This window comes from Nelumbo lutea, chromosome 3 (assembly GCF_056320005.1).
Source record: "Nelumbo lutea isolate HS-2025 chromosome 3, American lotus-T2T, whole genome shotgun sequence".
In the NCBI taxonomy this organism is placed as follows: Eukaryota; Viridiplantae; Streptophyta; class Magnoliopsida; order Proteales; family Nelumbonaceae; genus Nelumbo; species Nelumbo lutea.
In genome coordinates, this window is record NC_142686.1 from 29704741 (window position 1) to 29718438 (window position 13698).

General features: G+C 36.8%; 1 protein-coding gene across 1 annotated transcript in view; it reads right to left on the reverse strand.

Moving 5' to 3' along the window:
* Positions 1-13698, reverse strand: part of LOC148863941 (protein VAC14 homolog) — a 36408-nt gene that overhangs the window by 20017 nt on the left and 2693 nt on the right. Inside the window, exons 4-12 of the mRNA XM_088977629.1 lie at positions 10148-10237; positions 9915-10034; positions 9759-9787; positions 9489-9631; positions 9304-9398; positions 8852-8938; positions 8527-8634; positions 8329-8420; positions 8020-8101 (exon numbers count right to left, since the gene is read on the reverse strand). Coding sequence (XP_088833755.1) covers positions 8020-8101; positions 8329-8420; positions 8527-8634; positions 8852-8938; positions 9304-9398; positions 9489-9631; positions 9759-9787; positions 9915-10034; positions 10148-10237 — 846 coding nt within the window. The remainder of the gene's footprint in view (positions 1-8019; positions 8102-8328; positions 8421-8526; positions 8635-8851; positions 8939-9303; positions 9399-9488; positions 9632-9758; positions 9788-9914; positions 10035-10147; positions 10238-13698) is intronic.

The following is a 13698-nucleotide window of genomic DNA, read 5'->3' on the forward strand; positions in this document are numbered from 1 at the left end:
ATAAAGGAATTGTATTTTACATAATAAGACTATTTCTGCTTTTTAGAAATTCTCAAATACTAAAATGCATATACACAGACATGACAAAATGACAAACAGATGGAAAACTATTCCTCCCCATTTACAATATACATCAACCATATGAATTTCTTATCACCAAGATTACCACTTTTGCACTAACCAGTAGATGATATAATCAAAAAATACTTATAATTAACAAAACGACGGATGTGAATTGATAATTTTTATTGGCGATATAATCAATTTCAACTTCAATGCCAACTAATATATGTATGGATGGAAAACAAACTCAAAAGGCCCATTATATAACCCAAACAAATATTGAGTTTGGTAAGGGGTCGGAAAGAAAAGACCCTTGAAGAAAATGATTCAAACACATGAATTTGGTACGTTGTGAAATTACTAAATTAAGATCAACAATAATTGATGGTTTATCTTCAAGAATGATCCAATGGTAATTACCAAAGAAACTTCACAAACACAACTAAAAGAAATAAATAACTGGATTATAAATTCACACTCCTCCAATAATGAATTGTGTTGTAATGCTGCGTCTAATGATGTATTATGTCACTTAGGTGTACGGTGTACCCGAGGGCATACTTGTCTTTTTATCCATCTTTGCAACATCCTAATATATTATAATTAAGTGGGTGCCACCAAACCACTTAGAACCTTTTTCAAACCTGTCTTTTCTCTATTTTCTCTTTTCTTCTCTTGTCAATTAACTATATGGTACCAGAGCAGGTTTGGCAGCAGTTTAAAAGCTCGTGCATCCTTCTTTCCCTTTCTAACTGTTGAACTGATGGCCCAAGCCGATGCTGTTCACTTTCCTTTTTTTAGTTGTAATAGGCCTAAGGTCCAATTATCTGTTTATTCTAGCAGCGACCCTATTTAGGGCATTCTTGTAACTATGGTACTATACTTTTAATTATGTTTAGATCAAACAAAAGTATCTTAGGGGCTGGGAGACAACCACAATTCCTTTCTCTGAAAATCCTATTTCCCCCTCTTCTCTATTGATCTGAACCTTCTCTGTTTTAGAAGTGGTCCTCTGGGACATGGAGATTCTGTTAGGACAGAATTACTAGCTGCCGTACAAGGGGTTCTTTTTGCAAACCAGATAGAGGTATAGCAATTGATTATTGAAGGGGACTCAAAGGTAGTGGTGAGCTGACTGAATAACCCCCAGAATGCTGCTTGATGTTACAAAAATGAAATCAAGAAGTTCAAATGGCTGATAAGGAATAATGTCTACTTCTATGGGAAGATCAGCAAATGCTTTGGTGGATGTGTTAGCCAAACAAGGGGCAAACAAGGAAGACCTTTTCTGGGCTCAATTGTGATCTGTGTTGCTTTTTATTTTCCTTGTATCTTGTTGGAGGCTGCAACTTGCGCCTCTCCAAGTGATGTATGAGCTTTCAATCTTGAACCTATTTATGATATATTAAAATTACCATCATTTATCAAAAATAAATAAAAGCACATCTAGAAGTACCCATGCAGTATTCAGTACCATATCCAATACTGGCATGCTAGGCATGTATAGATATCCAGGTATCATAGATGTTGTCCACATAGCAGTTCTCTTCTTTTTTACATTGTGCTCTACATATATTCTCTATTCCCATCTTCTTTCATGAACCTGGCCAGTCTCGATTATGGATTGAATTCAGCTTCCGATAAAAATATTTAGTGCACCTTGGTTTCCCACAGTAGTCATACTTCATTTCCTCCTTAAAATCTCCCTAAACCACCTTTTCAGAAGTACCTTTCAAGTTTCAGCTTGAAGGAGACAAAGCAGAATACTACACAATGAAGTATCTCATAGAAAACCAATGGTTCTCCTCCCCGTGAACTAAAGTATAGACCTGACAAAAACAATGTCACAACTGACAATTGTTGTTCAGTCATATAATATTCTGGGTTTAGCCCTACAAGAAAGAAGAAACTCAAACACCTTATTCCTTTTTATCAATTTGATGAATATTTCCATATCAGAATCAGTGTCCCACCCAATACTCCCATAATAATCAACCACTTTCCACAAGCCCTGAAGGGATGAGTAGTACATCATTAGGACCTTCTCTCCCTAATGAATAGTGTTGACCTTTATACACTTGAGCAAGATTTAGTGCCTATTAATAATTACCCTTGACCTTATCCTAGATTTCTTTTACAAGTCAGGAAAAGATATTCCTACTAATAAGTGGTTATACTTATATAAAATTAACAAGTCACAACATTACCATTAAAATTTTCTTTTTCCAATTTAGAGCGCTGCTTTAAAGGGAAGTGAGGCATAGACCTTGAGGTGAGGCAGAGCCAAACCGCCTTTCCTTACCTGCCTTTTCTGTGAGAAGAGGCAGGTGAGGTGTAGGCCTCATCTAAGTATCATTAAAATTGAGAAAAAAATAATATATATATATATATAATAAAACTTTATTAATACACAGTACCCTCCAAAATATAATAAAGCTTTATAAGTTAGTTGGTTACACTCAAAAATCTCTCATAATATATCCCAACCCAAAATCTCACTGTTTTTCTCTTACTAAATGTGATAATCATAACATGCTATTCTATGTCTCAATGTACCAAATGTGAGAATAGCATCTCCATTCACTACTTATAACACATGATAATGAGACCCACCCATCTAAGAACTATAAATGATATTTATGATTTTTATTTAAACTAAAAATAAATGAAATAAAATTTATTAATACAATCAAAATTGTCAAACTCATTATATCCACTCTCACTTACAAGCCATTTAGTTCCAACAAGGTAGTATATGATAAAAAATATGAATTTAAAAAATATATAAATTAGTTTATATTGAAAATACACTAGAATATATGTAAATAAAGTAAATATACAAATTAAGTAAATGGGTTATTTTATTTAGGAAAAGAAGGTTATTAGCAATAAAATACAATACCAAATAAAATTTTAAAAGCATATGGTTCATATTAAAATAAATATATGTAATAAAGAAATAAATATACAAATTCCATATGAAAAATAAACTGTATCCTCAAATGAATAAAGAATTATAGTATACATAATACATATTAATATATATTATAATTTAAATACTTTGAGGCTAATCTATCAAACACACATGCATACTTGCAATCATCTATAACAGGCTTAGCCACCTTGCTTGTCAAGTCTCCCAATTTACTCCTCCTGGGCTTCCACCAATAGACATCTAGTCAGATGTTCCATTTGAGGTAATTTGCCCCATTGAGTTTGATTGTTGTAATAGGGATGCTTACAGCATCACTATATCCAAGCCCAAATTCCACCATGCTCAAACTGACATTAGCAGACTAAATATTAGATGGTAATTTTATCTCTTGATTTCTTCATAACTGCAACTAGTCAACAAAAATGTTGCATAGACACTGACAGAAGAGTCAGGATCTAATATGTATCCAAGAGTCTAACTCCATAAAACAAAAAAATGTGCTCTGGCAAACACATTTATGTTGAAGCATATACTATTAACACAGTTCAGCTTTATTTTGAATTTTAACATTATATACGTACGCAAAAGGGGTCTAACATGTTGCCTTTGTTGCTAAGTAACATTTGATAGGCATTCATCTTCTACATTTTTTACGAGTAATGAATGATTTATTAAAAGATTAGGAGCAAAAAGATACACGGAGAGTTCCCAAAATGAGCCACAAGATGCAGCCTCAGATTAAAACAAAGAATTACAGTTTAGCACAAAACATATGACTCCTATGCAGCCCTTGTTTAGCTAGTGAGTCTGCTAACCCATTTGCTGATCTTCGTTCCCATTGGAACTGGACTGACTAGTTAGCCATTTGAATCTTCGTAAAGCCCCCTTATAGGACCACGCTTTTGTTTCTGGTTCTTTTAACCACTGGATCACTAGCTTGGAATCACCTTCAATTAAAAGCTGTTCACAATTCAGTTCCTTGGCAAATTCAGCTCCTTGTAACACTGCTTGAATTTCTGCATTAACTGAATCCCCTACTCCTATAGGGCAAGAATATAAGGTGACAATTAACCCCTCTGTATTTCTACACACTCCCCAAACACCAGAAGGTCCCAGATTGCCTAAACTGCTACCATCAAAGTTGAGCTTAACGAGACACTCTTGAGGAGGTTATAAAGAAACAGTGTAGTAGTTATTTCTTTAAGTTATTTCTTTATTTTATCAGTTTGGGTCTACATTAGTTATTGTTATATTCTGTTAAGTAGAGTCTTAGTCAGTAGGGGTATAGTGGTCTTTGTAAGTTGCTTTATGATAGAAACCTATAAATACAAAATCTGGGTGGCAGAATAGAAAAAAACTGCTCCCTTCTTTTCATTCTTCTTCTCTCCTCTTCTCTTCTCTTCCTCTCCTCTCTTCTTTTCATGCTAGAGGTGTATGCCTCATGCACCTCATGCACACCTCATACAAAAACACAGGAAAAAAAAAAAGAAAAAAGAAAAAGGAAAGGAAAGGAAAAGAAAATAAAGGGAAGGGAAAGAAAAAGAAAGAAAGAAAAGAAAAAAAAAAAGGAAAGGAAAGGAAAGAAAAGGGAAGGGAAGAAAAAATAAGGGCAAAGAAAGTGGTCTACCCCCGGCCCCTTCGGCTGGGGGGAAAAGCCCCCCAAACCCCTCCCCCTTTTCAATGCAGTCATTTTTTTTGTGTTAGGGGGGGTCTTGCTCCGCTCCGACGAGCAAGCTTCGCTTCCACTTCAACAAGACACCCCCCCTTTTAACTAGTGCTATGCACCTTTATTCTTCTTAATATAAAAGATTTTTATTAAAAATAAAGAGAAAATGAGATCCCCCCTTCCTCTTGTTCCTCCCCCTTCCTCTTGACCCCTTTTCTCTTAAGGAGGCTTACGCCTCTTACATTCTAAACTACGCCTCACGCCTCTAGGTAGTGGAACACCTCACACCTCCGTATTTTAAAACATTGATCAACATCAGCCTTCTGAGGTTTCCATTCTGCCGTCAGTTTAGTTCTCATACTAGAACTTTTGGCAACCACTTCCCAATTTCTCCATAAATCATCAAAAGAGAAGGGAGAACATAGTCCCAAAATCTTCACCCAATTGATGGATCTATTAATTAAACATTCCCAAACAATGAACTCATTCCTTTCTTTCTCATCAAAAATTTTGGAATTTCTTTCCCCCTAGACAGTCCAAACCAATGCAGCCCTAGCACACTTCCACAAGACTTTACCTCTTTTCTTAGGTCACCTGAAAGTTGTAGGTCCAAATAGATTTCTAATCTACATCGACATTGTCCACCTACATCCGAAAAGACTAAAAAGCTTTTCCTACAAACCTACAACAAAAGGACAGGATATTAGTAAATGGTAACAACTTTCTCCATTTGCTTTGCAAAGGCACACCAATTGGGGGAGATACTGAGATAAGGTCTTCTTCTTTGCAAGTTGTTCAAGGTGTTTAGTTTCTCAAGAGAGGCCTCCCAACAAAGAGCTCCCACTTTAGGAGAAAGGGGTTTAGACCAAACCTCTTTACAAGGAAAAGGCTGAGAGCTGGGGGCAGAGCATAAGGAAGAAAAGGAGGAGGCGCAAGAGAAGGTACCCGAAGAATTAGGGGACCAAATACGAGCATGCGGTTTAAAAGGATCCAAACAGATAGAATCAAGCAAACAAAGTAACTGTGCAGTCTGGTCAAGCTCAGAATCTCTCAAATCCACCCGAATAAGAACCCTATCCCCAGTACATCATTTTGTTTTTTGAGAACTGTAATGTAAAGTATTACATTAAATCAAAAAGCCAACAAAAACCCCTAGAACATACATCATACCCGAATACCCGATTAAGTTTAAGAATTGGGGAAGAATGCCATAGATTGCCTTCCAAGGAGAGTTCAACGTAGGGGTGATCATTTCAGCCCAGCCCGGCCCGGAAATTCCAGGCTTGGGCCTAGGTTTTGTGTTCAGGCCCGGCCCAGGCCCGGGCCCACATCAGGCCGGCAAATTTTAGGGCCGGGCTTGGGCTTAATACTTCAAGCCCGTCCCGGCCCACATATATTTAAACTTACACATTTTGTGTATAATGGATACATATGCATACAAATTATTTTACATTATATTATATATTTTATATATGAATATTATAACATGACATGTATAATTTATATTATATGTAATATTTTATATTATATAATGTATAAAATAAGTTTATATGCATGTTATGTCATTTAATATAAAATATTATAGATATGTAATGTTATATATATATGAAAGACATTAGCCCAGAATCAGGCCTGGCCTGGCCTAGGCCCGTATGGACCTGGGCTAGGGCTTATGTTTCAGGCCCAGAACCCCAGGCCAGGCCAGGCCGGGCCCAGGCCTAAGCTATAGCCCTTACCGTAAGTGCAAAGCCCGGCCCGGCCCATGATCACCCCTAGTTCAACGTGGCCCTTCAAGAAATGTCAGCATCCCAACTATTGCCTTCTGCTCCATGTATACTCCCTACAACTTTGTGCCAAAGTCTTTCCCTCTCCAAAGCCATTTGCCCAATAGAGCTGAGTTTTCTTCTCTAGGTTACCCAATCCCAAACCCCCTACTCCTATCTCTTGCATACTAACTCCCATCTAACCAAATGATCCTTCTTTCCTTCTCCAAGCTCCTAGAAAAAGTGTCTCATCACCTTCTCTACCTTCACCACCTCCCTTTGCAGCATCCTAAATATAAAAAGGAAGTAAATTGGGAGATTCGCTAGGGTGGATTAAATTAGAGTGATTCAACCCCCAAGTGACACATAATTTCTCTTCCGGGTCGTCAATTTCCTAGCACAACTTTCCACCACAGGATTCCAAAAACTTCCATCCCTGGGGTTGGCTCCTAATGGTAAACCCAAGTATCTCGATCGCCAATTAGATGTTAAACAACCTAACGCCTTGGCTACTTCATCCAATTCCTCCTCCAAATTCAGCCCCACTACACAACTCTTTTGAAAGTTGATTTTTAACTTTGACACAACCTCAAACAACTTTATCACCCCTTTCAAATTCCTTGTTATCTGAGGGTCCCCAGTCTCACAAAAGAGGATAGTGTCATATGCAAACTGTAGGGGTGTAACAATAACACCCTCTCTTCCAACCCTCCATCCTCTAATCAAATTCAACCTGTCCGCTCTAGAGATATGTCTACTGAAAACATCTGTATCAAGGTAAAGAGGAAGGGAGAGAGGGGATCCCCTTGTCTCAGTCCTCTAATAGCTAGAAAGAAATCTCTAACCACTCTGTTAACCAACACAAAATAATGAGCAGTTGCCACACAGCCTTCAATCCAACCACACCACCTATCTCCAAAACCAAAATTCCTCAAGGTTTCTATCAAGAATGACCAATCTACTAAATCATACGCTTTCTCTGGATCCAATTTACAAACAAAGCCTTTCTTTCCCCTTCCTTGAAGTCCTCCGCACATTCATTAGCTATTAGGAATTCATCTTCTACATTAATTGTTCGCTCATTTCAAATAATCTAAGAGATGAGAGAATGTTACACATAGTTGTCCCTCAAGGCATCATGGAGTATCAGAATGATTTGTGTTTGACATGGATATATCATCCTTTCAGGAGAGTCTATGTAATACTGGTGAACAAACATTAAACACCTCGCACACAGCCCTTAATGTCTCAAACAACAGGCTCTCTAACTTATCTAAACAAGGAGGCACAAAAGAGAGAGATTTCACCACTGAAATCTCAAATCTTCCAAGAATTAATTCTTGCTTGATTTTAGCAAGTGAAAAAAAAAAGAAAAAAAAAAGATGGATCAGATTCTAATGATCCAATAGTTCATTCTGCCCTTGCAAAATCCTAGCATTCTCTTCAATCATATCCATATTTTTGTGGAATTTTGAAGACAAATATTTAGGTCAACATTCTAAAGCAGAAAAAAAAATTGAAAAAAAAAATCATACAACAGATTTGAAGTATACATGTATGCCATCATATTTTAGGAAAGCTTTTGTGATTACCTCAACACGATGTCTAGCTAAAAGAGTTGAAATCCAATGCAATGCTTCAATTCTAGTAGCCTCCCATTCACTAGATAATTGCCTGATGGAAAACAGAACTTGGTAATCACAATCTAGGTCATTTTACCTTGTGGCAAAGCCATTCAGTATGAATATTGTTAACGAACAATCATATAATATGAAACAATTAGCCCTTCTTCACAGCTTTCTTGCTCTCTTGGAAGCACAGGAGCTACATTAACCCACAGATTACAGAAGCATTAGTAACCTTTAAAACCTAGCTGTTTTCCCAGGTGACAAAAACTGCACCTCCTTGCAATGGAAAGGATAGCACCAATATCAAATCCCTCAGCTGGATCAGCCCTGATTGCACGGAGTTCATCATTGGTTTCACGAGCAGCCTAACAAAAATAAATGCAAGGCGCACCAATATGAGATGCATGATAAAAAAAGGTTGATTGCTACATGCAATCAGATTGACTTCAGTGCAAGAGAAGAATGCCATACCACTCTTATTCTCTCCTCTTTATCGGATATGCAGGGCAAAATGGCTCCCAAAATATCAGCATAGTAAGGAATGAGCTGATCTCCACCAAGTTTTACAAATTCGTTTATCTGCATGCTCAAGCAGATGTACTAAGTATCATTTCACACTGATATTAAACATCAATAACTATTCATTTGTTTAAATTCATAATAACACAGTAAATTCTCCTTTACAAAGATAAGAAATATAGGAAAAACTACACTACTAAGCATGAAGATAAATCCAATATATGAAACCGACAGCCTGACTGTTTACTGTGATCCAATAACATGTCAAACACCTTACCCATGTCACAGCTGTGAGCCGAGTAAATTCATCTGGAGAACCTGCCCTCTGCACCAAAATTTCAGCCATGCGACCATAATCTACAGACTTCAAAGCAGCACTGCTTAAGTCAGAAAATTTAAAAACAGAGAGAGAGAGAGAGAACCATTAAATGTTTTTTTTTCACTTCTACAAATTATGACACATCCTGCATATTAATTTAAACCAAAAGCTTTAAAACTTTCACTATCTTCTACCAGTCTCTCAAGGATAACGTTGTGTGTCTACATAAATACATAAAAATGAACAATAAAGGATAGCCCTGTACGTTCCCATAGTTCCTTGGTGTAAATGGGTGTTGATGTAGTTTGCCCATTTACACTGATCAATGCTTACATTTTCAAAAGAAAAAATAAAATAAAAATGATCAATAAAGAACTCCCCTCCCCCTACCACATTAACAGAAATCTTACTGGAGAATTCTTGATCTCTTGGAGAAATTCAGAAAGTGCTGAATCAGCTTGTTGGCGTATTTCATGACTAGAATCACTTAACATGTTGAACAAACCTGAAATTTGGAGAAGATCTACGAGTAATTACAGTTACCAATCACTTTAAAGGAAACTTTCAGACCTTGATATGGAAAAAAAATATTTACCATCAAGAAAATCTGGCAGAAAACCAAGCATGTCAATTTCCGGAACACTATCCAATACAGTAATCCATCCTACCAAAAACTGGCGGACATAGGGATTTAATACATTCATGCGCTCCCTTAGCAATGGTATAAATTCTTCAATACTGATGCAGATCACAAAAACGATAAATTGGTCAGTTAACCAAATTTCAAAGCTCGTATTCAAATTTTCAAATTTTGGCCTTCAAATCAAAATTGGAACATATAAAATTAGAAGTGAAGACAGTTCACCTGAATTGATCACTTTCGGTTACAATATCCTGTTTATCCAAAGGCATAAGATCAATATGTGCATATGCATAACTGATCAAGAAAAATATTGCATATGCATTTATAAAATATGAGCAAAACAAGCCAAAATAAGATGGAATAAAAGTAATCGATTACCTTTACAAGTCGATCCAAAAGATGAGCAGCACTTTGCACATTAGCATCAGAGTCTGCTGAAAGCTTACATAGTGCATCAAAGATCTGATTGAAAAATACAATAAAATCTCCTCTTACAACCTGCACACCAGCTAGAGACGATGGTTACTGCAACAGCAACATATTAAAAACATCACAAAGAAAATAATTGGATAATAATACAATGGAGTAAAAGCCAACTGATCCACTCTCACCTTTGCAATGTTATATAAGGCTTCACAAGCATAATATCGAACTCTGCTATCTTGATCAGAGAAGGAATTAAGAACAGGTGGTACAATTTGCTGATACCAAAAGAAATGAAATATAAATAGGATACCTTAGAAACTAGAGGTTTTAAAATAAGGAGTAAAACAGAATATATGTAATGCAAATTTAATAATAACAGGGGTGTAAATCAAGGTACACTTAGGATTGGAGACCAAGAGATACTTCAATGTGACCTTTTCTGGTACCTTGGTAATTCATAACAAGGGAGAGAAGAGATTGAGGAAGATGTTGCCCATAAAATTAGAGCAGGGTGGGCAAAATGGAGGTGTGCATCTGGAGTCTTATGTGATAGGCAAATACCACTTAGATCAAAAGGAAATTTCTATAAAACAGTGTAAAACCAACAATGCTGTTTGGAGCATAGCATTGGGCAGTCAAGAAGGAACCGTCCAAAAAGTGGGTGTGGCAGAAATACATATGCTGAAATGGATGAGTGTAAAAATCAGAAAGGATAGGGTCAGAAATGAAGTTATTTGGAGGAACCTAGGAGTAACTCCCATAGGTGATAAAATGAGATAAAGTAGACTTAGATGGTTCAGTCACGTGCATAGAAGACCACCTAAAGCACCCATAAGGAATAGCAAACAGTTACAAGTTGAAGGGCCTAAAAGGGCTAGGGGCAGGCAAACAAAAAGGACATGGATCGAAGTAGTAAGATATGATTTACGCACACATGGCTTAACAATGGATATAGCATTAAACAGAAAGGAAAGGAGAAACAGGATTCGTGCAGCCAACTCCATATAGCTGGAATAACACTTATACGATGACGATATAATGGGGAAAGAACATCAAACATGCAAACCATTTTTGAGTAGGTAACTAGTGATTTCATTAGTATATAGAATAAATGATAAATATAAAAGTTTGCAGAAAGATAGCATGTACATGGTATCCCAAAAGTGTGAGGATATGAATCAGATACAGGGAAGTACAATGAACCTAGCCCCATATCTCACAAGCTTCATGTTTTGCTTTGACAGTAAAGGGCAGCCCAGTGCATGAAGCTCCCATCAATGCGGGGTCCAGGGAGGGACAAATGTATGCAGCCTTATGGCCTTACCCCTGCACATACAGAGGCTGTTTTCAAGAATTGACCCCAGTCACCCAAGTCACAACGGAGCAACCCAACCATCCCAAGTGAAAACAATTGAGATATGGGTAAATTATTTTATTTCCCGAAGACAATTACAATTTCCTATTATGAATGTGAATCTCACTACATCTAACTAATCAAACTTGCTTCCTGTATGTCACACTAAATAACATTATTACATCTAAGACTTCAGCCAACTTGGCCACTAATATTGACAAGACTTAAAACTTTCATGTGACAACAGCAAGAATGGCTCAGTTCATTCTATTTATTGACAAGTATTAAAACTTCAGTTTTCTTGTATGAAATATAACATTAAAGGGCAAGTAAACTTTCATCATAGGCAATGCCTAGGCGATAAGGCATTCTTTGGGAGTTGCCTTATGCCTCACCTTGGTGCTTTTGTATTGGGAGCATGATTGTCAAGGCATCGCCTAGGCAACAAGGTGCACATGGTTTGGTGCCTCACCAAAATGCCATGGCTTATATACAAAAGGCGGTTGTCTAAGCGACTAAGCGCCAACTTAGGCAACAAAAATTTCAAGACTGGTGCTTTATTGTAATATCATTACTAGGGCTACTTATTATTATGCTTGTTAATACCTATACAACCTATTTTTTATTCTGGTTTTGAAAAGAGATCCTATCATATATCATCCTACTAAGCTACTCTGAGCCTATTGGATTAGGGCAACTCCCCAAGGGCTGAAAAGAAAGCTTTAATTCAGGGGTTGGAATTGAGGCTAAAGGACTTAAAAAATGTGGAGGTGGAAGGTGATTGACAACCTTTAATCTTCTGGTTGAAGAAGCAGGATCTGATTCCTTCCCACCAACCTATCTCCACCTCCATTTGAATTCAACTTATAACCAACTTTGAGTACCCTTCAATTACCAGTTTAGAAATATTCAATTCCTTCACTTTTTGAACTCCTTCCATAACAGCTAGAATTTCAGCCCTCAAGGAGTCTCCCACACCTATAGAACCTGAAAAGAGAGCAACAATTCGGCCTTCATCATTTATGAAAATTTCTCCTATGCCCGAGGGACCAGGATTTCCTTCACTACTACCATCAAAGTTCAGCTTAATAAATCCACTGAAAGAAGTAGACCAAGATGGCCTCGTGACAGCCTTAGAGGGACTTGTAATATTTATTTATCACTTCTGGTTTCTGTTTGTATTTCTGTTGTTAGAGCTCCATGCCTTTTGGAGCTGGTTTTGTTTTTGGATGTTTTTGGAAACCTGCTGTACTTTGCTTAAGCCTGCTGCTTTTTAAGCAGTGGTCTCCTCACTAATCAAATTTATCTGTTGCCTATATATAAGGATAACAAATACAAGGGTTTTCACAAGAGAAACATAAAGAAGGTAGAGAAAAGTAAGAGGTTTTCTCCTTTTTTCTGCAGTTTCTCCCTCTCTTACATTAAATAAAAAAGTATCTCCCCATGTTATTCTCCCTTTTCTTTACTCTCCCTCTCAAAAGGTTTTGGTTAGTAAAGATTATATCTTTATTTAGTTTTAATAATTTTCTGATATGCAATCGCTCTACTAAATATTTACTATGTTACAGCATTGTGTTTGAAATATTAAAAGCAATTGATTGATTTTTTTTTATCAATAACCAAGAATTTCATTAAGATTAAATAAGAAGTATACATACAAGCAGAGGGAGGTAAGCTATCTTAACTCCCTTGCAAGTTGCATCCAACAAAACAAAATTACAGGATTAGAAATGAGACCAAAACAAAGAATCCCTAATCACCCTTTGCTTTGCTAACCCATCCACAAATGAGTTAGCAGATCTCAACACCCAACTGAATTTTATCTCGGTATCTTCTTTCATTGCTGTAATTGCACATAGCAGCATTGTCTTCCTTTAGCCAGCCATCTTATTACCACCTCCAAGTCCCCTTCAATTATCAGTCTCCTAATGTTCAATTCCCTTGCTCTTTGAACTCCCTCCAATGCCACCAAGACCTCAGCCCATAGAGAATCACCCTCTCCAATAGGGCCAGAGAGTAGATAGCTGAAACAATCCCCTCCTCATTCCTGAATACTCCCCCAATACCTGACAAACCTGGGTTTCCGAAGGCTGCTGCCATTAAAATTCAGTTTTAGGAAGCCCAATTGAAAATATCCCTGCCTTTTACATATAATGATTTTTTTTCTATTTTTTTAGAGAAAACTTACTGTTTTCTATCAATTGGAAAATTAATGTTATTAGTAAAGAGCATGGTTACATTTTCAATATATGCATGTTAATTGAAATATACAAAATTATGGAATTAACAATTTAACATAGGATTTAGTAATTTCTTTGTGAAATTCTATTGCCTACATAGGCAATTCCTAGGCAAATAGGTGCTCCACTTCGCCTAGAATCG